At 42.2% G+C, this 24219-nt stretch overlaps 1 protein-coding gene across 1 annotated transcript in view; it reads left to right on the top strand.

Annotated features, from left to right (window-relative positions):
* Positions 1-24219, top strand: part of ipo4 (importin 4) — a 183209-nt gene that overhangs the window by 10043 nt on the left and 148947 nt on the right. The window contains 2 exon segments of the mRNA XM_028793702.2: positions 1062-1148; positions 13295-13374. Coding sequence (XP_028649535.2) covers positions 1062-1148; positions 13295-13374 — 167 coding nt within the window.

Below are 24219 nucleotides of genomic sequence, written 5' to 3' on the forward strand. Positions count from 1 at the left end.
TCAGATGGGTGCACAATGGTTTACAGTTGTTATTTCAGATAACTGTTCAGCTAAAACAAAGTAAGCAATAACTACTCAGGAATTCAAATGAAATGCCAGTGCCTTCCTTTATAAACTTGTTTAATGAACAGTTTTGTGGTGCTCAGTTTGCTTTCTTGTGTTTTAAGAATTAATTACTTTGTAGGTTGTGATAAAAGGTGCTATATATGCGCCCGACCCAACACAGACTGACAATGAAGGCACATTAAAATCAACAAAATGATTTATTTTCTTCAGCTGAGGTCCACGTCTTCCCAGTGTCCCTCATCCCTAACACAGTCCCAAAACACACTATTTAAACTAAAGTAAAGTAAAGCACACCACAACTCTTCTCCTCCCGTCAAGCGTAGTCCTCCTCCTCCTGGCTCAGCCCGCTCAGTGGTGGCTGCTGGCTTCTTTTATAAGGCACCAGGTGTGGCGAAAATACTGCCCACAAGGCCCAGCAGCTCCCGCTGCAGCACCCCCTGGCGGTGCCTGTGGAACCCAACAGGTCTGCACCAAACTCCAACTCCCATGAAACCCTGCGTGAGTCCGAGGCACCGCTGCAACCCAGGGAGGCTGCCATCCAGCGTCCAGGGGGAGGTATTGGGTCTCCCATGCTTGCTCCCCCAGAACATATGCTGAAGGGGCGTCCCAGATGGGCATGGGCCCCGGCTGTCCGCCACAACGTATTAGGCAGACATGGAACAGACACTTACAATAGAGTACTTCACAGTTATTGATATGATGAAGAGTTAATTGAATATTTGATATTGTACTGTGAATATTATACTGTATGAAGTGGGCACAAATCGGCCAAGTCTGAGCTAGCAAACATGTAGACTGATTATGTAAGATTTTTACTAAAATGTTCTGAGAACTTTTTTAGGTTATTTAGTGTTTTTTTATTAATTTTAAACCACATTGACATCATATTGGACCATTCCTCATAGGATTTTTAATGTCTAATTGCTCCATGTACCTGTTAGTGGATGCATGATAATTTAATCTGAGTTTTTGTTTTTTATTTTCAACTCTTGCAGGCTACAGCCCAACTAAAGACTGCCTTTAAACATCCCCATGTGGTGCCAGCACTGTGTACTATAATGACAAACTCCATGGACCCACAGGTATGGCAGCAGGTTCCAGTAATATTTGGACTTTTCAGAATGAACGTCTAAGTCAACAGCAATTTGAATAAATATTTTAAAAGTATATACCTGTAATAAGAGAAAATGATTAGTTTTAGGATTCTGCTTGGAAGCAGTTTTGTTTAAATAAGTATCAAAATCTGGTTCAAGGAAAATGTAGCTGATCTGTTTAAATTTACAAACAAAACATTGTTTTGATTTTGGCATAACTTGTATGTACAATATATTAATTGTTCATTGTGATGTTTTCATAATATGTGTAGGGCGGCATTCTCTTTTGCTGTACCCTCTACTCTGAGACAGTGTAACTGAAATTTTTGTGATTTCACCCATGTGTAACTTGACATGTTGGGAGAAAAAAATGAATGGACAAATCTAAGAAAACATTCTCCAGATATGCTTGAGAGTTTTTTCTCCTTTTATGATAAATCTGTTTTTTTGTAAGGCGTATTCTGCTAAATGTGCATGTCCCTGAAGATGTTGTGTCTTGCAATGCATATGAGGACATGCATGGATAGACAGTACTTTATTTATCCCAAGGGGAAACTTTGCAGGAGCTAAAAAATATTGAAACAAATAACAACACCCATAAAATACACACACAAATTATGGAAATGGAGTAAAATAATGGACTTGTTTTTTTTGCTTTTCTCATGGATTGCTCAGATACAAAATCCAAGTGCAATTCATGGAAAACAGCCCCAACTCCCTGCCCAATGGCTATCACTGTATCTGACACTTTGAGTGCACTCAGAGAGCAGATTATATCTTTCCATTATCACACATCTTTAGTCCCTTTCATCAAACTTGAATCCAAACAACTCTGTTCATGTTCTCATTCCACAAGAGGCTCTACTTGCAGATTTCAAGAAACTTTGTGATTCCCATTCTTGTCAAACCTTCTGTCAGACTGATAACTATCAAAAACTGTAATGTGTTTTCCCCTCTGTCATTTCTATCCAAAGCACTGGTGAATGCATTTCACTACCACCTCTTTATGTCTTTCAAAAACATCGCCCGCAAGATCTTCTGCATTTTGGTTTTTACAGTGGTCTTTCTTCAGAGACTTGAGATACATATACTGTTTGTTTCTGCTTGAGCTGCTTCCTTTTCCTCACTTCCTCTTTTTTTTCAGCCTTTTCGCATCTTTTGATACAGTTAACTGTTACTTTATTTTCTTTCTCTGTAAACAAAACTACTCTGTTTCTCACTACATCAGTCTCCAGAAACTCTGTATATTAGTACAAGAAGTGTCCACCTTCCACCTGTTTTTTACATATACTATGTGTATGTATGTATATATATATATTGTCACGTTTGGGTCACAAATTTACACAGAAACACAGGAGGTTGTAGAGACAGGAACTTTACTCAAACACTGCAAACAAACATTTGTCTCTTTTTCAAAAGTTTAAATGTGCTCCTTGACAAGACAGAGATGACAGTTCCGTCTCAGAATTAAAAGAATGCAAACATATCTTCCTCTTCAAAGGAGTGCGCGACAGAAGCAGGGAAGGTCAGAGAGAGAGAGAAAAGCAAACAATCAAAAATCAACAGGTGCTGTTCGGACTTTTAAATATGCGAAGCAAGGGAGCAATGTGAAGGTAGTCTTTCAGTGTTTTTTAACCTGTAGGGGTACGATCAGCCCCCCAGCTCACACCCCCTACCTCAGCTTTATTCACATTTTCGTGAATCAAGCAACATTCCAAACCAGGCTCAAACAAGTGTGACAGGACTTCAGCATTAATATGTTCAGAGCCGGGTCGATGCCTCACTGTAGAACTGTAAGGTTGCAAACCCAAAAACCATCTCATGAGACGAGAGTTCGTTTCCTTCTGACGGTATAACCACTGAAGTGGAGCGTGATCTGTCACTAATGTGAAATTTTGACCCCATAAATAATAACAAAGCGCTTCCACAGCCCATTTTATCGCCAAGCATTCTTTTTCAATAGTTGAATAATTACGCTCCCTAGGAAGCAATTTTCTACTCAAAAATGTGATAGGGTGCTCTTCCCCATCAAAAATTTGGGACAGGACGGCGCCTACACCAAATGCACTTGCGTCCGTCTGTAGAATAAAATCCTTGGAGAAGTCGGGATTCCACAGAACTGGATAAGAAGACAAAGCCGTTTTCAAATCACAAAAGGCACGTTCACAAATGTCTGCCCATACAACAGGGCATTTTTTTCTGCCTCTAGTAAGATCTGAAAGAGGAGCAGCCCTATTTGTAAAATCAGGGATGAATCTTCTGTAATAACCTGCAAGCCCCAGAAGGCACATACTTGTTTCTGTGTTTCTGGACATGGATAAGCAAACATCTCTTCCACTTTTCTGAATTGAGGTCGGAGTAAACCCCTGCCCATGGAGTTGCCCAGATAATGAGTCTCAGACATACCCAATTTACACTTCTTGGGGTTAGCTGTCAAACCAGCCTGTCTTAAGCTTTCAAGGACAGCCTGGAGATGTTCTAAATGTGTTTGCCAATCATTACTGAAAATCACGAGATACGCCCCGGAATACACGGAATGAGGACGCAAGATCTGGTCCATCATATGCTAGAAGGTTAGAGGCACGCCATGGAGACCAAATGGGAGTCTAGTAAATTCATAAAGTCTGTCAGGAGTCGCATATGCCGTTTTTTCGCAACTGTCAGCCTCAAGAGGCACCTGCCAGTAACCTTTCGTGAGATCCAGTGTGGAGATATAGGATTCCTGACCCAGTTTTTCCAACAGCTCATCAACACGAGGCATTGGAGAAGCATCAAATTTAGAGACTTTATTCAAGTGCCTGAAATCTATACAGAAGTGAACCGAGCCATCTTGCTTTGGGACTAATATGACCGGACTGCAGCAGCCACTTTTACTTTCACGAATTACACCCAATGCCAGCATCTTTTTGACTTCCTCAAGCACAATATTCCGTCATGCTTCTGGAATCTGATACAGGCGCATCTGCACCCTAACACTGGGTTCAATATTTCAACGGGGCTTGAGATCTTCCCCAACAGCCAGTTCGTCCTCTTCCCCCCGCTAAGCTTGATACAGGGCTCACTGACTGGTGTCTGACATTCGGTCATGAGTCTAGGAAAAAGGGCATTCCTCCTGCCGATCAGTAAGGGCCAGGGGCAGGAGTCCGAAACGGCAGACCAAACTTTAAAATGTCAATCCTTATATGTTAAAGGAAGAAGCAATGTCTGATAGTCTTTAACATCTCCATTTACACAATGTATGTTTACAGTTTCAGTGTTACACAGGTACCTGCCGTCAAGACAGTCCCGTCTGACAATACAAAGGTCACATCCTGAGTCCAATAATGCTGAGATCTCGTGGCCCCCTAACTTCAACGAGACCATTAAGCCATCCTTTTTATCTGAAGAATAAGGAACCTGGGAGCAACAAACCTTGGCGAGACCAATTTCCATCGATTTGAGCAGGGGAAAGGTGACATTCCCTAGCCAAGTGGCCGGGTTGATCACACCGGAAGCATCTTCGTTCAGCTCCACTGCCGAAATACCCACGGCGACGTCCATGGCCTCCTGCTTCCCCAGACATAGGTGCTACGTTAACAGCCGGATCCCCTGGTAGTATTCCTGAGGAAACACGATTTTCAGGGTTAACAGCACGCAGATGCTCTAACCTCCCTACCAGCAGTATATTCATGACAATCTTTTCCACAACTTGCTCCATCTCGTTTCCCTCAAACCAGTAGTGAACTTTATGAATCAAATCTTGAATTTGCGCACGTCCATGTTGTCCATATCCTTGTTGTTCAGTTTCCAATCATGAAGCGCAAAACCTTTAGACAAAAAGCTTGTAGTTTTTCGTAAAACAACCTGCCGCTTCAAGAAATCATAATCGCAGAGTTTATTGCGAGGCACATTCCATAAAGTAATTAAGGCATCCCCAGACAAAAACAGGGTGACGATGACAGCCCAGTTTTGTTTGTCCCATCCCAGCAAAGTCGCCACATGTTCAAAAGCCAAAAGAAACATCTCTAGGTCATCAGAAGTACCCATCTTCATCAGCACATCCTTGGAATTAGCAGGTAGAGCAGAAACCGGATCATACTCCAGGGCGGGAAGAAGCGGGATATTTTGAGCGATCTGAAACAACTCCTCGGTGTTCATCTGTTCAACCACTCCTGGTACTACTTGTCACGCTTGGGTCACAGATTTGCACAGAAACACAGGAGGTTGTAGAGACGGAAACTTTATTCAAACATTGCAAACAAACATGTCTCTTTTTCAAAAGTTTAAATGTGCTCCTTGACAAGACGGAGATGACAGTTCCATCTCACAATTAAAAGAATGCAAACACATCTTCCTCTTCAAAGGAGTGCGCGACAGGAGCAGGGAAGGTCAGAGAGAAAGAGAGAGAAAATCAAAAATCGACAGGTGCTGTTCGGACTTAAGTATGCAAAGTACTGTGCGGATCAGACGGTAGATCGGCCACAAGTAAGCCCAGCAAGCAAGGGAGCAATGTGAAGGTAGTCTTTCAACGGTTTTTAACCTGTAGGAGTGCGATTAGCCTCCCAGCTCTCAATATTCATATATATATATATATATATATATATATATATGTGTGTGTGTGTTTGTATATTGTAAAAAGATCAGACTCAACACACTTAAAAAGGTTTGGGGGCAGCCACCCATATATTATCCCTGGCTGCAAAAGGTTTTGAAAGGAACAGAGATGTTCACAAGACTGAGTCCAAAACAGAACTGAACTTGACTTGCAAAGATGGTGGTTTTAAATAGTCAGAAGGTAAGTGACGTAGGGGAACTGGAAGTGACTGTCTTCTGACATCAATCGAGGTGCCGGAACCAAAAGTGACATTTTCAAGGTCAGATAGGTTTTCCCGCGGCTGGTCTGTAGAGATAAGAGGAGAAGATTTAGTGCACCCCGCCACCCCCTGGCCTGGCGTGGAATTACCTTCACTTGGTCCATACAACATCCTCCTGCTCACCCGTACATGACTATATACAGTATCTCACAAAAGTGAGTACACCCCTCACATTTTTGTAAATATTTTATTATATCTTTTCATGGGACAGCACTGAAGATATGACACTTTGATACAATGTACAGTGTACAGCTTGTATAACAGTGTAAATTTGCTGTCCCCTCAAAATAACTCAACACACAGCCATTAATGTCTAAACCGCTGGCAACAAAAGTGAGTACACCCCTAAGTGAAAAATCTCCAAACTGTGCCCAAATTGTCAATTTTTTGTGTGGCTACCTTTATTTTCCAGCACTGTTCACTAGAGCATCACAGGTTGCCTCTGGAATCCTCTTCCACTCCTCCATGACGACATCACGAAGCTGGTGGATGTTGGAGACCTTGTGCTCCTCCACCTTCCATTTGAGGATGCCCCACAGATGCTCAATAGGGTTTAGGTCTGGAGACATGCTTGGCCAGTCCAGCACCTTTACCCTCAGTTTCTCTAGCAAGGTAGTGGTTGTCTTGGAGGTGTGTTTGGGGTCATTATCATGTTGGAATACTGCCCTGCGACCCAGTTTCCGAAAGGAGGGGATCATGCTCTGCTTCAGTATGTCACAGTACATGTTGGCATTCATGGTTCCCTCAATGAACTGTAGCTCCCCAGTGCCGGCAGCACTCATGCAGCCCCAAACCACGACACTCCCACCAGCATGCTTGACCGTAGGCAAGACACACTTGTCTTTGTACTCCTCACCTAGTTGCTGCCACACACGCTTGACACCATCTGAACCAAATAAGTTGATCTTGGTCTCATCAGACCACAGGACAGTTCCAGTAATCCATGTCCTTAGTCTGCTTGTCTTCAACAAACTGTTTGCGGGCTTTCTTGTGCATCATCTTTAGAAGAGACTTCCTTCTGGGATGACAGCCATGCAGACCAATTTGATGCAGTGTCCGGCGTATGGTCTGTGTACTGACAGGCTGACTCCCCACCCCTTCAACCTCTGCAGCAATGCTGGCAGCACTCATACGTCTATTTTCAAAAGGCAAGCACTGGATATGACGCTGAGCAAATGCACTCAACTTCTTTGGTCGACCATGGCGAGGCCTGTTCTGAGTGGAACCTGTCCTGTTAAACCGCTATATGGTCTTGACCACCGTGCTTTAAATCAGTTTCAGGGTGTTGGCAATCTTCTTATAGCCGAGGCCATCTTTATGTAGAGCAACAATTCTTTTTTTCAGATCCTCAGAGAGTTCTTTGCCATGAGGTGCCATGTTGAACTTCCAGTGAACAGTATGAGAGAATGTGAGAGCGATAACACCAAATTTAACACACCTGCTCCCCATTCACACCTGAGACCAGCAGTTTTTACTTCACGCTCAGAACGTGTACGCGCCCACGTCATGGCTGCCACGCGTTCCCAGCGTTCATTTGACGCGTCCTCTGAGCAGGTCCTCAGAAATTAACACAACGCATGCATGAGTTACAGTACCAGCAAAAAGTCAGGGGGCGCAGTGTGCTAAAAGTCGGAACGTGACATCAGAGTCTCTGTCTACTATCTACATGTGACACAAAGCCTCTATGTGGATCCTACTGGATCGATGTGCACGCTTCGATATTTGATGAATGGTTCAATGTGGTGAAGCAAAATGCCGACATACAGATGCATTCGTGGTGCTTTTATATTCAAGCGTCACATATTCACAATCGTAATGACACAATTCATTTTAAGTCTCGCATACCATGTTTTGTGCCGTTTTTTTTTTTTTTTTTTTGCAACTTCACAGCAGCAACATAATGTCCAGTGCTGTATTTGAGCTACTGAGAAAAAAAAATTAAGGACATGGTAAAAACGTGTATTTTGTGATTATAAAGTGGAAATTTCGGCTTTAATCTCGAAATGTCCACTTTAACCTCATAGTTTACTTTATCATTAAAGCAGACCGTCCTAAACGTCATCCAAGGTTTTAATTGCTACGGCAAGCAGCAATAGATCATCACACAGAACACATTAAATGTATGTTATTCCAACTCTCTGCAAATTTAGTATCTTTAGATTTATACTTGATATCAATTTCATGATGAAATGCATTAAAGTATGTATGTTACATTTTACAGATAAATCGTTAATTTCGTTTAAATAATGAATACTGTTAATAATTACACCCATGGGGGTGACACGATGGTGGAGTGGTAGCACTGTTGTCTCGCAGGAAGTCACATAGCTGATATTCCCTGCCTGGAGTTTGCATGTTTTCCTGCTTGAATTCCACACTGTGCTCCGCTTTCCTTCCAAAGATATGCAGATTTGGGGATTTGGTGCCACTAAAATGACTCCAGTGTATGTGTGTGCTTGTATTCACCTTGCGATGAGCTGAGGCCCCGTCCAGGGATTGTTTCTGCCTCGTGCCCAATGCTTGCTGGAATGGACACATCCCTGGATTGATGGATTTAATCATTAAACATCCTTTTCAGAGATATTGCGATAAGGTGTCATTGGAATTTAATGGGTGTTAAATTCACAACACAAAGAAGCCGAACCTGTTCTCACCGTGATAATATCTTGCACTGCCACCTGCTGGATTCCTCCAGATTTACGTAAGGTATGCGCGCCAGTATAAACAGTACAATGCTTGCGTAGCAGGAGCATCCTCTGTAGCATGCGTCGTGTCGCGTGAAGTATAAACCCAGCCCAACACTAACGAGTAACATGACACCGGGGAGGGAAAATGGCTAATTGGGCACAATTTGGACATTTTTCACTTAGGAGTGTACTCACTTTTGTTGACATTAATGGCAGTGTGACAGCAAATTTACACTGTTATACAAGCTGTACATTGACAACTTTACATTGTATCAAAGTGTCATATCTTCAGTGTTGTCCCATGAGAAGATATAATAAAATATTCACAAAAATATGAAGGGTGTACTCACTTTTGTGAGATACTGTGTATATGTATATATAATATATATATATAATATTGTCACGCATGGATGAGTAGGAGGACGTTGTATATATACAGTGGGTATAGAAAAAAAAATCACCCCTTTCAAAATATTCCTATTTTTTTGCTTTCCAGCCTTAAATGAAAGCACACAAAACAATATTTTTTCCAGCTTTACTTACTCAATGCAATCTATAACATCCAAGTGAAAGATATCACAGCTACAGTTCAGAAGAATTAAAAAAAATAAAAAACAAGAAATGCGGAGATGAATAAAGGATCACCCCCCTCCTAAACTCAATCAGATGTAAGTAACCACCATTTCCATTGCAGACCATGGTTACAGGGTTCCACCTGTGATCAATTGTAATCAGTGTGATTAGTGAAGCATAAAACCAGCTGTTCCTGGAGCATTCCCTTGCCTGGTAGTGCAACTGACAGCAAACGACTGACTATGGGTGGGAAGCTACTTTCAAAAGATCTCATGGATAGAGTTGTGGACAGACATAAGGCAGGAGACAGATACAAAAAAACCTCAAAGGCTTTATCAATCCCAAGGAGCACAGTAAAGTCCATAATAAAGAAGTGGCAAGTGTTCGGTACTACTAGGACCCTCCCTGGATCCGGCTGTCTCTCCAAACTGGATGGAAGAGCAAGGAGGAAACTGGTAAGAGAGGCTACCAAGAGGCCAATGGCCCCTTTGAAGGAGTTGCAGGATTTTATTGCAAAGAGTGTTAATTGTGTGCATGTGACAACAATTTCATAAGCACTCCACAATTGTGGCTTGTTTGGGAGGGTCGCAAGGAAAAAGTCACTTCTCAAGAAGGGCCACATTAAGGCTCGTTTGAGCTTTGCCAGAATTAACCTTGAAGATTCTGAAGCCAAGTGGGAAAAGGTCTTATGGATGGATGAGACCAAAATCGAACTATTTGGCCTCAATACCAAATGGTACACCTGGCAGAAATCCAATGCAGCTCACCATCCATAACACACCATACCTACAGTAAAGCATGGAGGTGGCAGCATCCTGTTGTGGGGGTGTTTCTCTGCCGCAGGGCCTGGGGCTCTCGTTAGGGTAGAAGGAAAAATGGATGGGGCAAAATACCGTCAAATTCTTGAGGAAAACCTGCTACCCTCTGCCAGAAAGTTGAAGATGGGCAGAATGTTCACCTTTCAACATGACAGTGACCTGAAGCACACAGCAAAATTGACCACACAGTGGCTGAAGGAGGAAAAAGTGAATGTCCTCGTGTGGCCCAGTCAGAGCCCATTGAAAATCTATGGAAAGATTTGAAGATAGCAGTCCACCAACGCTCACCATCCAATTTGACTGAACTTGAACAGTTCTGTAAAGAGGAGTGGGAAAATATTGCTCAATCTAGATGTATAAAGCTAATAGAGAAGTATCCCAACAGACTCAAGGCTGTCAATAAAGCAACAGGTGGTTCAACAAAATATTGACATTGGACGGTGATCCTTTATTAATCTCAGTATGTGCAGTAATCTGCAGCTGTGATATCTTTCACTTGGATGTTATAGGTTGCATTGAGTAAGTAAAGCTGGGAAGAAGTATTTTTGGTGTGTGTTTTCATTTAAGGCTGTAAAGCAAAAAATATATTTAAAAAAAAAATATATTATTTATTTATTTATTAGGGGGCTCCGCCCCCTGCTCGCTTCGCTCGCCCACCCCTGGGTTTGGTTTACCGGATATACAATTTAAAAGAGATTGTTAGTTTCATGGGAATTGTTACATATGCATTATTTTCACTTTTATTTTAAAACTTTTGTAAAAACAATACTTTATTTCCAGCCCCAGGCGTGGTTACATGTCTTTCTCGTAGGATGTATAACGTTGCTTGTGTTGTGAAGGGGGTGCAGCTGAACGCACGCTAAGGAGATGCTTTCGGATCATCTGCTGTCTTTCTGCTGCTGGCGAGCTGCCTGTTCTGCTTGTCTCGCTGCCCCATCATTTCAAAGCCTGTACAGCAGCTGTCCTTTTGCCACTTCGCATCTCTGTCGCTCGTGTTGTGAAGGGGGTGGCGAGGGTTAGGTTGGCTGAACGCACGCTAAGGAGAAGCACTCTGATCATCTGCAGGCTTTTTGCTGCTGGCGAGCTGCATGTTGTGCTTGTCGCTTGTCGTTGTTTTAATAGCTGGGAGCACATGACGTTTGTCTGCCAACAGCAATCCAACAACTGCTAGGTTAGATGTCCGTGGACTTGTTTTAAATGATGTCTCATTGCCTTGTCTCGCATGATGTTGTAAAAACAATACTTGTCCTTTATTTCCAGCCCTGGGTGTGGTTAAATCTCTTTCTCAGGACGTATAATGATGCTCGCGTTGTCGGGTGGGGGTGGTATGGTGATGGGTGTTGGTTGACGGCTGAACACATGCTAAGGAGGTGCCGTCGGATCATCTGCTGTCACGCTGCTATCAGTCTTCCGTGTTGTACTCCGCCCTCCCTCAATCGGACCTAACAGTCACTAAACAAAAAAGGCTTCAACCTGGCTGGGTTGAATACTACAATACTTTCAAATTTTACTGCTTTCATATTCTGTACCTTTCTCTGCATGTGTACTGCGCCATCATTTGTTTGAGCCTTTCGAATTCCACTGCCTTCATAATCTCTTATCTGCCTTTTTTTCTCCGCGCTACTCTTTCTTCTTTGCTTAACGTATTGTCCTTATACGCTTTATATGTGCTGAGAGCACAGGATCTGTGTGTGCTACGTGCCTGTACATGACTGAGTGTTCCATGCTCTTATTTGATATTGTTAGCGTCTCGCGGGTCTTTTAAGTGTCTTCCGAGAACTTCCGAGAAGATCACGTATCGTCAACCTGCTTTTCCTTTCCAGGATTTTTTTTCTATAATAGAGAAATTTTTATCTTCATCTAAACCTTTGTAACAAATTTTATATGGCTATGCAGAATGCTGTAAAGTCTGATGTTAGGGTGCCTCTTCATGTTAGGACCTGGGTGGGGGTTGTTTGCTAATTTTCATGGAAATGTGAAAATTTTATTTTTTTCCATGATTGAGTTATGTTTTTATGATTAATTTTTATTTCATGAATAAAGTAAAACTAAGAAATACCATAGAATTGCTTAAGCTTTCTTCTGAAACTTGTTAATCTACAGAACTGTACAGAAAAACTACTGCTGAAACTTCAAATATCTGTGTCACTTTGGTCTCTCTTGACAAATGATTTTAGATATCTTAAAAGAGAACTTGATACTAAAAGGATTCAGATTATAATGCCCTACATCTGTTTAAACAGCATGACAACCTTGTTAGGGGGCATAGTGGACATCGCTGGTATGGAGTGTAAGACAAAGCCAGTTATCCCCATACAATTGATCAAAATAACAAAGACAAATAAAAAAGCAAAAGAGGAATATCTATCCAGATGACATTTAAAAAAAAAAAAAAAAAATGACTGCCCTAAGATTGCAATGGGGACGGTTAAGATTTTGACAAGACAGAAGAGGCAGTTTCTGGGGTCCGGAACGCGGAAGTGACATCACTCGTCTTTGTATCATTGGTTGTCAGGTCTTTGGGAGAAAAGAGAGGAGAGGTAGTTGGCAACAGTGCCAACCCACAATTCAGGTTGAAATTACCATTAGATGAGCCCTGAAGTTGTCTCCAAAGTGCATGTGTAAGGCTAGGTCGATGTGCAGTTTAGACGTTCTCCTTGTGTCTGTTGTGTTTTTTTCTCCTGGATTCCAATTTTCATCTTTCGTTCCAAAAGTTCACAGCTCAGGTAGATTTTTTTTTTTTACTCTGAACTAGCTTAGAGTGTGTGACTGTGGGCGCATCTTTATTTAGTTTCTCCCTTGTGCCTGATGCTGCTTGGGTAGAGTTCTGTTTCCTGCACCCTTGCACTGGATGAAGAATGTTCTGGAAATAAATGAATGAATTGTGGTATGTCCTTCATCTTTTTATAAAGCTATTGGCAACTTTAAATTTAGTATTTTTTGTAAATCTAGAATTCTTTTCTATATATTTTGTTAGTGGACAGAAGGTAATGGGGGTTATATTTCTGGTGTGGTTAAAGTCTAGCAATACCTCAGACCTTCTTTTCTTCATGAGGCATTGATTTTTTGTGTTAAGCTGTTCATTTATGCTGTTCATAGAAACTTTGTCATGTTCTTCTTTGATTGCATACATATAACCAGCATTATTATGTAATTATTTTTGTTGTTTTGTCTTATTTTGATATTTTCTTTTTATGCCTCAGATTCGTCAGTCTGCTGCAGTTATGGTGAGGATGCATGTATCTAAACACTGGAAGAAACTTGCTTATGACATCAAAGAAAGGTTAGTATGTTGCCATTCATCTGAGAAGAGACTCAACTGAAAACAGATTTAAAAAATATTTTTTACAAGTAGCTCATAAATAGTCAATGGTCATTGTAAAAGCACAAATCTGCAGCATAGTGTTATACATACAGTATTATGAATATGGACACACTCTTGTAGATTAGCACAATAGGTTAATCTATTAAATTGAATAATTGTATATTTTGTAGATATACTTGAAGATGCTAGATGTATGCTTACTTGGCTGTTTATGTGACCTGATATAGTCCTTACTTAGTTATCTGAAGTCTATGCTGTGAGAATAATACAGGTGAGGAGGTGAATGAGACTGTGTGTCTCCTGTATGTAAGAGGAAGACTGTTAATTTATCAGAGTCAACAGCAACAGGAATCCAGTGGCAGTAAAATGTGAATGTGCGTGATGAGGTTAAACTTGCTAAGTTCATGGAGTGCCAATATAGTAGTATTTTAAGGACTGTAGTTTGGGAAGGTGAGCTAGAGACTGAAAGAATCTCCCCAAACCACCAAATGGTAGTACAGGTCCTCCAGAAAGCATAGAAGTCCTGCATTTTGTATTGGAAATCATTTGGTGTCTGGCTTTTTAAGTGATATTAAGTTTTGTAGTGCTTGTGGTAGGCTATTGGACCAGCCACTCAGCAGACAGTGTCCATAGCCCATTAAGGAGGCATATTTTAACAACCTGCACTTTCTTTCTGTGTGCTTGTTTTGATACTTTGTGTTCCGCTGTCATTTATTCCTCACTTGTGTTATTTTTTTTATAATAAATCAATTATTTTTGGAAAATATGTTGTTTTTGCATGTTTTGTCACAGTATTTTCACATTTGCAGAGGTTTTCCACTTCTAGCCTTCGTGATTATAAAGGGGTGAATATATAATGCAAAGTTGTCTGACTCATTCACTCACTTACTCAGTCACTTAATCATCAACAAAAACACTGTTTCCTTTTTAGTTAAAAAGATGAAATTTGGCAGGAAGGTATGTCACAGGCAGTAGCTATGCACTAAGAAAGGATATCTCATTATACCAATATATGGTGTAAACCCTCTCACAATAGAAAAACTAAATACTCAAAAATGTTATGATGGATTTGATTAAAATTTGGTGACATTATAGAAAAAAGAAAATCGGCCAATAAACTGTTTATTTGCCGATATTTATTAATATTATGGTCCTCACTGTGCTGAGATCATGCTTTATGCAAATGAAGAATGCAGCAGATATGATTGACATGCAAATCAAACAGCACATCTAAAAAATAGGGTGGATGGATGACTGAAGATGGGATGGTTTCCAGAAACTGTAAGAGAAAGTTCAATGCAGCTCAAAGAAGATGCAAAGGTCAAATTTTTTTTTTTTGCTGTTAACTACAAATACTTGAGATCTTAAATGCTCTCATCTTGATTATCCATTCTACTCCGTTAACCGCCTGGGCCTCCATTTATCAAACTTCTCAGGATCAGTCCTAGAAATTGCACTAAAAGTCAAACTAGATAGAGATAGATAGATAGATAGATAGATAGATAGATAGATAGATAGATAGATAGATAGATAGATACTTTATTAATCCCAGGGGGAAATTCACATATTCCAGCAGCAAAAATATTAAATTAAAGAGTAATAAAAAATGCAGATAAAAAAAACAGACAATAACTTGAATAATGTTCAACGTTTACCCCCTCTGGTGGAATTGAAGAGTCGCATAGTTTGGGGGAGGAATGATCTTCTCAGTCTGCCAGTGGAGCAGGACAGTGACAGCAGTCTGTCACTGAAACTGCTCCTCTGTCTGGAGATGACACTGTTTAATGGATGTAGTGGATTCTCCATAATTGATAGGAGCCTGCTGAGTGCCCGTTGCTCTGCTACGGATGTCAGACCGTCCAGCTCTATGCCAACAATAGAGCCTGCCTTCCTCACCAGTTTGTCCAGGCGTGAGGCATCCTTCTTCTTAATGCTGCCTCCCCAGCACACCACTGCGTAGAAGAGGGCACTCGCCACAACCATCTGATAGAACATCTGCAGCATCTTACTGCAGATGTTGAAGGATGCCAGTCTTCTAAGGAAGTACAGGCGGCTCTGTCCTTTCTTGCACAGAGAATCAGTATTGGCAGTCCAGTCTAATTTATCGTCCAGCTGCACTCCTAGGTATTTATAGGTCTGCACCCTCTGCACACAGTCACCTCTGATGATCACGGGGTCCATGAGGGGCCTGGGTCTCCTAAAATCCACCACCAGTTCCTTGGTTTTGCTGGTGTTCAGTTGTAGGTGGTTTAAGTCGCACCATTTAACAAAGTCCTTGATGAGGTTTCTATACTCCTCCTCCTGCCCACTCCTGATGCAGCCTACGATAGCAGTGTCGTCAGCAAACTTTTGCACGTGGCAGGACTCCGAGTTATATTGGAAGTCCGATGTATATAGGCTGAATAGGACCGGAGAAAGTACAGTCCCCTGCGGCGCTCCTGTGTTGCTGACCACAATGTCAGATCTGTAATTCCCGAGACGCACATACTGAGGTCTGTTTGTAAGATAGTCCACGATCCATGCCACCAGGTATGAATCTACTCCCATCTCTGTCAGCTTGTCCCTAAGAAGCAGAGGTTGGATGGTGTTGAAGGCGCTAGAGAAGTCTAGAAACATAATTCTTACAGCGCCACTGCCTCTGTCCAAGTGGGAGAGGGATCGATGTAGCATATAGATGATGGCATCTTCCGCTCCCACCTTCTCCTGGTATGCGAACCGCAGAGGGTCGAGGGCGTGTTGGACCTGTGGCCTCAGGTGGTGAAGCAGCAGCCGCTCCATGGTCTTCATCACATGTGATGTTAGAGCGACAGGCCGGAAGTCATTCAGCTCACCAGGATGTGATACCTTTGGGACTGGGGTGATGCAAGATGTTTTCCAAAGCCTCGGGACTTTCCCCTGTTCCAGGCTCAGGTTGAAGATGCGCTGTAGAGGACCCCCCAGCTCTGATGCACAGACCTTCAGCAGTCGTGGCGATACTCCATCTGGACCTGCTGCTTTGCTGGCACGAAGTTTTCTCTGCTCACTTGCGCTGCTGTAATTGTGGGTGGGGATGTCTCTCCTCTGTTGGTATCAGCAGAAGGATGTGTAGAGAGTGCAGTAATCCGAGGTGAGAGTGGGTTAGGGTGGTCAAACCTGTTAAAGAAGATGTTCATTTGGTTTGCTCTCTTCACGTCTCTCTCGATGGTGGCACCCTGCTTCGAGCTGCAGCCAGTGATGATCTTCATCCCATCCCACACTTCCTTCATGCTGTTGTTCTGCAACTTCTGCTCCAGCTTTCTCCTGTACTGCTCCTTCGCCGCCCTGAGCTGGACTCGGAGTTCCTTCTGCACGCGCTTGAGCTCATGCTGATCACCGTCTTTAAAGGCCTTTTTCTTCTGGTTCAAAAGGCCCTTGATGTCACTTGTAATCCATGGCTTGTTGTTAGCATAGCAGCGTACTGTTCTTACTGGAACTAAAGTGTCCATACAGAAGTTGATGTAGTCAGTAGTGCAGTCAACAACCTCCTCAATGTTCTCACTATGTGATCCCTGCAGGATATCCCAGTCTGTAGTTCCAAAACATTGTCTCAGAGTATTCTCAGCCTCCGGGGTCCACTTCCTGAATGATCGTTTGGTTACAGGTAGGACTCTCACTTTTGGTTTGTAGTGAGGCTGAAGCAGAACCAGGTTATGATCTCCTTTCCCAAGCGCAGGCAGCGGGGTGGCACTGTATGCGTCTTTAACATTTGCATACAGTAAATCAATAGTCTTATTTCCCCGGGTGTTACAGTCCACATACTGGGAGAATGCAGGTAATGTTTTGTCCAGCGTCACATGGTTAAAGTCTCCAGCGATTAGCACAAGTGCCTCGGGGTGCTGCGTTTGTAACTTAGCAACAGCAGAATGGATGATGTCACTCGCTATCTCCACGTCCGCCCGAGGAGGTATGTACACGATGACAACAATGACGTGTCCAAACTCTCTGGGCAAGTAATAGGGACGCAGACTTATGGCCAACAGTTCGATGTCCCTGCAGCAAGTGGAGATTTTGACGTTAACATGTCCAGAGTGACACCACCGTGTATTAACATAGAGAGCGAGTCCTCCTCCTTTGTGCTTACCACAGGTACTTGCATCTCTGTCCGCTCTAACAGTGCTAAACCCGGGTAGCTCCACGTTTGCATCTGGGATGGTGTTATTTAGCCAGGTTTCGCAGAAACACAACAAACTGCATTCTCTGTAGGTTCTGACATTTTTCACCAGCGCAGCCAGTTCGTCGATCTTATTTGAGATTGAGTTCACATTCCCCAGAATAACAGAAGGCACCGAAAGCTTAAAACGCCACTTTCTCGCAAGCTGCTTCATTTTTAGCTTAGTGCCGGCTCTGCTGCCACGATACCGCCTTCTTACCTCGTCGGGTAAATATGGAACCACACCGGCACTGGCATTTGTTCTCAGCGCCCGAAGTTGAGTACTTGAATAGGCGAGTCTCGGCGTGTAAAAATCCATGCCTATGTTGTAAAAGTAAGTGTGTCCAGGGAACGAATCCACAAGTGGTAGGAGTGATCAATAAATAAAAATAGAAAAATAAAAGTAGAAAAATACACATACATATACAGTCATACACGGAGCTGCTGAAAAGGCTGCCACTCTCGGTGGCGCCGGATGTCAAAACTAGGGTAATAATTTGTCTTATCTTAGAGAAGGACATGAGAAGAAGTTACAAAGTGTCCTAGACCCATTCCCAGTCCAGTGTGGAGTAAGACGCCACATTTAAGAATGAATGATGTCACAATGTTATGGCACTCCAAGCTGCAAATTAACACTTATTTTGTAGTTTTCTAATAGTAACCCTGAGGCTTCACTACAAAGATAATATTCAAGAATAATATTCAAAAAAGATGAAATAGAAGTAAAATGTAAAAAGTAGGATATTGCACTAAGCTACACATAATTGCTGCCACTTTGCAACATTAAGAATAATATTGCAATGAACACAGAGATGGAAAGACCAAGAAACATACTGTCATGGCCGAAATTATCGGCACCCCTGGAATTTTTCCAGAAAATGCACCATTTCTCCCAGAAAATTGTTGCAATTACAAATGTTTTGGTATACATGTTTATTTCCTTTATGTGCATTGGAACAACACAAAAAAACAGAGAAAAAAAGCCAAATCTGACATCATTTCACACAAAACTCAAAAACCGGACTGGACAAAATTATTGGCACCCTCAACTTAATATTTGGTTGCACACCCTTTGGAAAAAATAACTGAAATCAAGCGCTTCCTATAACCATCAGCAAGCTTGTTGCTTGTTGCTGGCCACTTTAGAACTCTCCAGTGCTTTGTCTTCAACCATTTCTGGGTGCTTTTAGAGGTATGTTTGGGGTCATTGTCCTGCTGGAACACCCATGACCTCTGACGCAGTCCCAGCTTTCTGACACTGGGCCCTACATTGCGCCCCAATATGTTTTGGTAGTCTTCAGATTTCATGATGCCTTGAACACAGTCAAGGCAGCCAGTGCCAGAGGCAGCAAAACATCCCCAAAACATCTTAGAACCTCTACCATGTTTGACTGTAGGTACTGTGTTCTTTTCTTTGTAGGCTTCATTCCATTTTCTGTAAACAGTAGAATGATGAGCTTTACCAAAAAGCTCTACCTTGGTCTCATCTGTCCACAAGACGTTTGCCCAGAAGGATTTTGGCTTCCTCAAGTACATTTTGGCAAACTCTAGTCTAGCCTTTTTATGTTTCTGTGTCAGCAGTGGGGTCCTCCTGGCTCTCCTGCTATAGCGTTTCATTTCGTTCAGATGTTGACGGATAGTTCGAGCTGACACTGTTGCACCCTGAGTCTGCAGAACAGCTTGAATATGTTTTGAAGTTGATTGGGGCTGTTTATCCACCATTCAGACTATCCTTCGTTGCAGTCTTCTATCAATTTTTCTCTTCCGTCCATGTCCATGGAGATTAGCTACAGTGCCATGTGTTGTGAACTTCTTGATTATGTTGCGCACAGTGGACAAAGGAACATGAAGATCTCTGGAGATGGACTTGTAGCCTTGAGATTGTTGATATTTTTCCGCAATTTTTGTTCTCAAGTCCTCAGACAATTCTCTGCACTTATTTCTGTTCTCCATGCTTAGTGTGTCACACTCAGACACACAATAGAAAGGTTGAGTCAACTTTTCTCCGTTTTAACTGGCTTCAGGTGTGATTGCTATATTGCCAGTACCTGTTTCTTGCCACAGGTGAGTTCAAACGAGCATCATATGCTTGAAATAAAACGATTTACCCACAACTTTGAAAAGGTGCCAATAATTTTGTCCGACCCATTTTTGGAGTTCTGTGTTCTGTCAGATTTTGCTTTTTTTTCTCTGTTTTTTTGGGTTGTTCCAATGCACATAAAGGAAATAAACGTGTGTACAGTAATCCCTCCTCCATCGCGGGGGTTGCGTTCCAGAGCCACCCGCGAAATAAGAAAATCCGCGAAGTAGAAACCATATGTTTATATGGTTATTTTTATATTGTCATGCTTGGGTCACAGATTTGCGCAGAAACACAGGAAGTTGTAGAGAGACAGGAACGTTATTCAAACACTGCAAACAAACATTTGTCTCTTTTTCAAAAGTTTAAACTGTGTTCCATGACAAGACAGATGACAGTTCCGTCTCACAATTAAAAGAATGCAAACATATTTTCCTCTTCAAAGGAGTGCGGGTCAGGAGCAGAGTCTGTCAGAAAGACAGAGAGTAAACCAAACAAATCAATAGGGCTGTTTGCTTTTAAGTATGCGAAGCACCGCGGCACAAAGCTGTTGAAGGCGGCAGCTCACACCCCCTCCGTCAGGAGCAGAGAAATAGAGAGAGAGAGAGAGACAGAGTAAAACAAAGTCAAAAATCAATACGTGCCCTTTGAGCTTTTAAGTATGCGAAGCACCGTGTAGCATGTCCTTCAGGAAGCAGCTGCACACAGAAGGTAGAAACGTCCCTATCGTCTAGGTGTGCGAACAGCCCCCCTGCTCACACCCCCCTACGTCAGCGCAAGAGAGAGAGAGAGAGAGAAAGTAAGTTGGGTAGCTTCTCAGCCATCTGCCAATAGCGTCCCTTGTATGAAATCAACTGGGCAAACCAACTGAGGAAGCATGTACCAGAAATTAAAAGACCCATTGTCCGCAGAAACCCGCAAAGCAGCGAAAAATCCGCGATATATATTTAAATATGCTTACATATAAAATCCGCGATGGAGTGAAGCCGCGAAAGGCGAAGCGCGATATAGCGAGGGATCACTGTATACCAAAACATTTGTAATTGCAACAATTTTCTGGGAGAAATGGTGCATTTTCTGGGAAAATTCCAGGGGTGCAGATAATTTTAGCCATGATTGTATAGTGAATGAGAGTTTAACGTGGTAATGAGTATGTTTGTTTAGCAATGAATGATCCACAGTCGTACTTTCAAAATAATCACCTTCCTGCTGTTATGTCCACTGGAAATTCTGGTAATTACATTAAACAAAGTTGTAACGCTGTCCAATTTGGCTGATCATTTGGTTGGTCAGGGTCAGGTTCATTATACTGCATCTCTTGAGTTACAGGCAAGCCAAGATTATGTGCCACTTTGTGCAGCACGCTACATCTTGCACAATGTGACACACTTTCTGTAAACTATAGAGCAGTACATTAAAAGAGTGGAAATGCTTTCTATTTACATAAGCAAATTCATTCTCTGAAGGCACCTTTATAGTGTACCATCGGCAATGAGCACCACAACGGATCGATTTTTTGCTTTTTACATGGCTCTTTCAGGTGACACACTATGCTTAGAAGGACTGGTTCTCTTTTGCTGTGCTAGTTGGAAAAAGCACTTGCAACAGTGCAGATTTGCCATTTTTATAGGCTCTCCTGCTATAGATGATGTAATGCAAGCTTATTCTTTCTGTGATTCATCCCTGGCTGTTGTTACTTGTCCAGCGGTTATGCAGTAGCAATGTGCATGCAGTTGACTACTCTGATTATATTTGGAAAACCGGACGTTGCAGCGAATTGCAATTTGATGTTTGCCAGTTCAACCACAGTGTAAAGAAATCTTAAATATCTGGATGACAAATGGATAATACCATCCAATACCGCTGGCATGGCGCGACTCAGTGATGTTTGTGAAATACCGGATCTTCAAGCAAGTTTATGTTGAAAAGTTCATGTGGCTAAAAACCTGAGGGTGAATAGAACTTGCAAAGGGGCAGGTATAGTACAATTCCTCAAAGAATCAGAATCAGCTTTATTGGCCAAATATATGTATACATACAAGGAATTGGACTCCGGTTTTACCTAGTATTGTCCCCTGATGCTGTGAGATTGACTTAAGTGTTCATGAGAGTGATGGCCTGAGGAAAGAAACTGTTCACATGTCTGGTAGTTTTGGCGTACAGTGCTCTGTAGTGCCTACCAGAGGGAAGAAGTTGAAAAAGGTTGTAACCAGGGTGTGATGGGTCTGCAATAATGTTTTCTGCCCGTTTCCTGACTCGAGATCTGTATAAGTCTTGAATAGAGGGCAGATCAACACCAATGATTTTTTCTGCAATCCTGACTGTCCGTTGAAGTCTGTTCCTGTCCTGTTTTGTGGCTGAGCCAAACCAGACTGTGATAGATGAACAGAGAACAGACTGGATTACTGCAGAGTAAAATTGGATGAGCAGCTCCTAAGGCAGGTTGAACATCCTGAGCTGGCGCAGGAAGTACAACCTCTGCTGGGCCTTTTTAACAATTGTGTTTATGTTTAGTTCCCACTTTAGGTCCTGGGAAATTGTGGATCCCAGAAACCTAAAGTTTTCCACAGCAGACACAATGCTGTTGAGTAGTGTGAGAGGGGGCAGCACTGGGGGGCTCCTCCTGAAGTCCACTGTCATCTCCACAGTTTTAAGCTTGTTCAGCTCCAGATTGTTTTGACCGCACCAGAGGGCCAGCTGTTCGACCTCTCGTCTGTATACAGACTAGTCACTGTCCTTGATGAGGTCAATGACTGTCATATCATCTGCCTTTGTAATCCCGGTGCCAGTTCAGCACACAGCTCCAAAAAGATAGCTGTTAGAAATGAAAATCGGCTTAGAAGCCAGTCATTATCATCTATAAATACAGTATGCGCTCTCTTCTAATTCTTCCATTTGCGATGTTTTGTAACAATGCTAAAGCAGCTATTGTAGCTGGAATAGTTTGGCCATTTCATGCACCATTATATTGTTACAAAATGATTACAATCAAGTGAATTAAATTTGTAAACAATATGCAATTAATTTTGGTGTGTAAGGGCCGGTTTATACTTCACGCTCATAACGCTTACGTGCCCGCATCATAGCTGCCACGCATTCCAAGCGTTCATTTCATGCGTCCTCTGAGCAGGTCCTCAAAAATTAACGTGACGCGTGCGTGAGTTGCAGTACCAGCAAAAAGTCGGGGGGCACAGTGTGATAAAAGTTGGAACGTAACGTCAGTCTCTGTTTACTATCTACATGTGACAGAAAGCCTCTTTGCAGATCCTATGGGATCGATGTGCGTGCTTTGATGTTTGATGAATGGTTCAATGTGGTGAAGCAAAATGCCGACATACAAATGTATTTGTGGTGCTTTTATATTGAAGCGTCACATATTCGCGATTGTAATGACACAATACATTTTAAGTCTCACATACCATCTTTTGTGCCGTCTTTTTTTTTTTTTTTTTTGCAACTACACAACAGCAACATAATGCACAGCGCTGTATTTGAGCCACAGAGAAAAAAAAATAAAGACATGGTAAAAAGGTGTATTTTGTGATTAAAGTGGAAATTTCGGCTTTAATCTCGAAATGTCCACTTTAACCTTGTAGTTTACTTTAGTATTAAAGCAGACCATCGTAAATGTCATTCTAGTTTTTAATCGCTACGAGCTTCTTGGACCTGACAGCAATGGCAAGCAGCAATAGATCACCACACAGAACACATTAAATGTATGATATTCCAACTCTCTGCAAATTTAGAATCTTTAGATTTATACTTGATATCACTTTCATGATGAAATGCAATAAAGTATGTATGTTACATTTTACAGATAAATTGTTAATTTCGTTTAAATAACAAATACTGTTAATAATTACACACATGGGGATGACACGGTGGCGGAGTGGTGTCACTGCTGTCTCGCAGGGAGTCACGTCGCTGGTATTCTCTGCTTGGATTTTACATGTTTTCCTGCTGGGTTTCCACACTGTGCTCCGGTTTCCTTCCAAAGACATGCAGATTTGGGGATTTGGTGCCGCTAAAATGACTCCAGTGTATGTGTGTGCTTGTATTCACCTTGCGATACCCCATCCAGGGATTGTTTCTGCCTCGTGCCCAATACTTGCTGGAATAGACACATCCCTGGATTGATGGATTTAATCATTAAACATCCTTTTCAGAGATATTGCGGTAAGGTGTCATCTGAATTTAATGGGTGTTCCAGACAATTCACAACACAGAGATGCCGAACCTGTTCTCACCGTGATAATATCTTGCATTGCCACCTGGTGGATTCCTCCAGATTTACGTAAAGTATGCGCGCAAGTATAAACAGTCAAATGCTAGCATAGCAGGAGCGTCGGCTGCTGCATGCGTCGCGTGAAGTATAACCCCGGCCTTAGATAAATCACGTGTCATTGATGTAGATCTGAAAAAATGAGACCACAGAGAAAAACATTAACACAGCTTTGATGCCAGGTGCCGGCAGTTTGCAAAACCGAGCAGAAACTTGTGTATGCACAGGGTGAAAATGTGCGTGACTTTACACCAAGTTTAGTTTTTATACATC

Source organism: Erpetoichthys calabaricus, chromosome 2, assembly GCF_900747795.2.
Source record: "Erpetoichthys calabaricus chromosome 2, fErpCal1.3, whole genome shotgun sequence".
In the NCBI taxonomy this organism is placed as follows: Eukaryota; Metazoa; Chordata; class Cladistia; order Polypteriformes; family Polypteridae; genus Erpetoichthys; species Erpetoichthys calabaricus.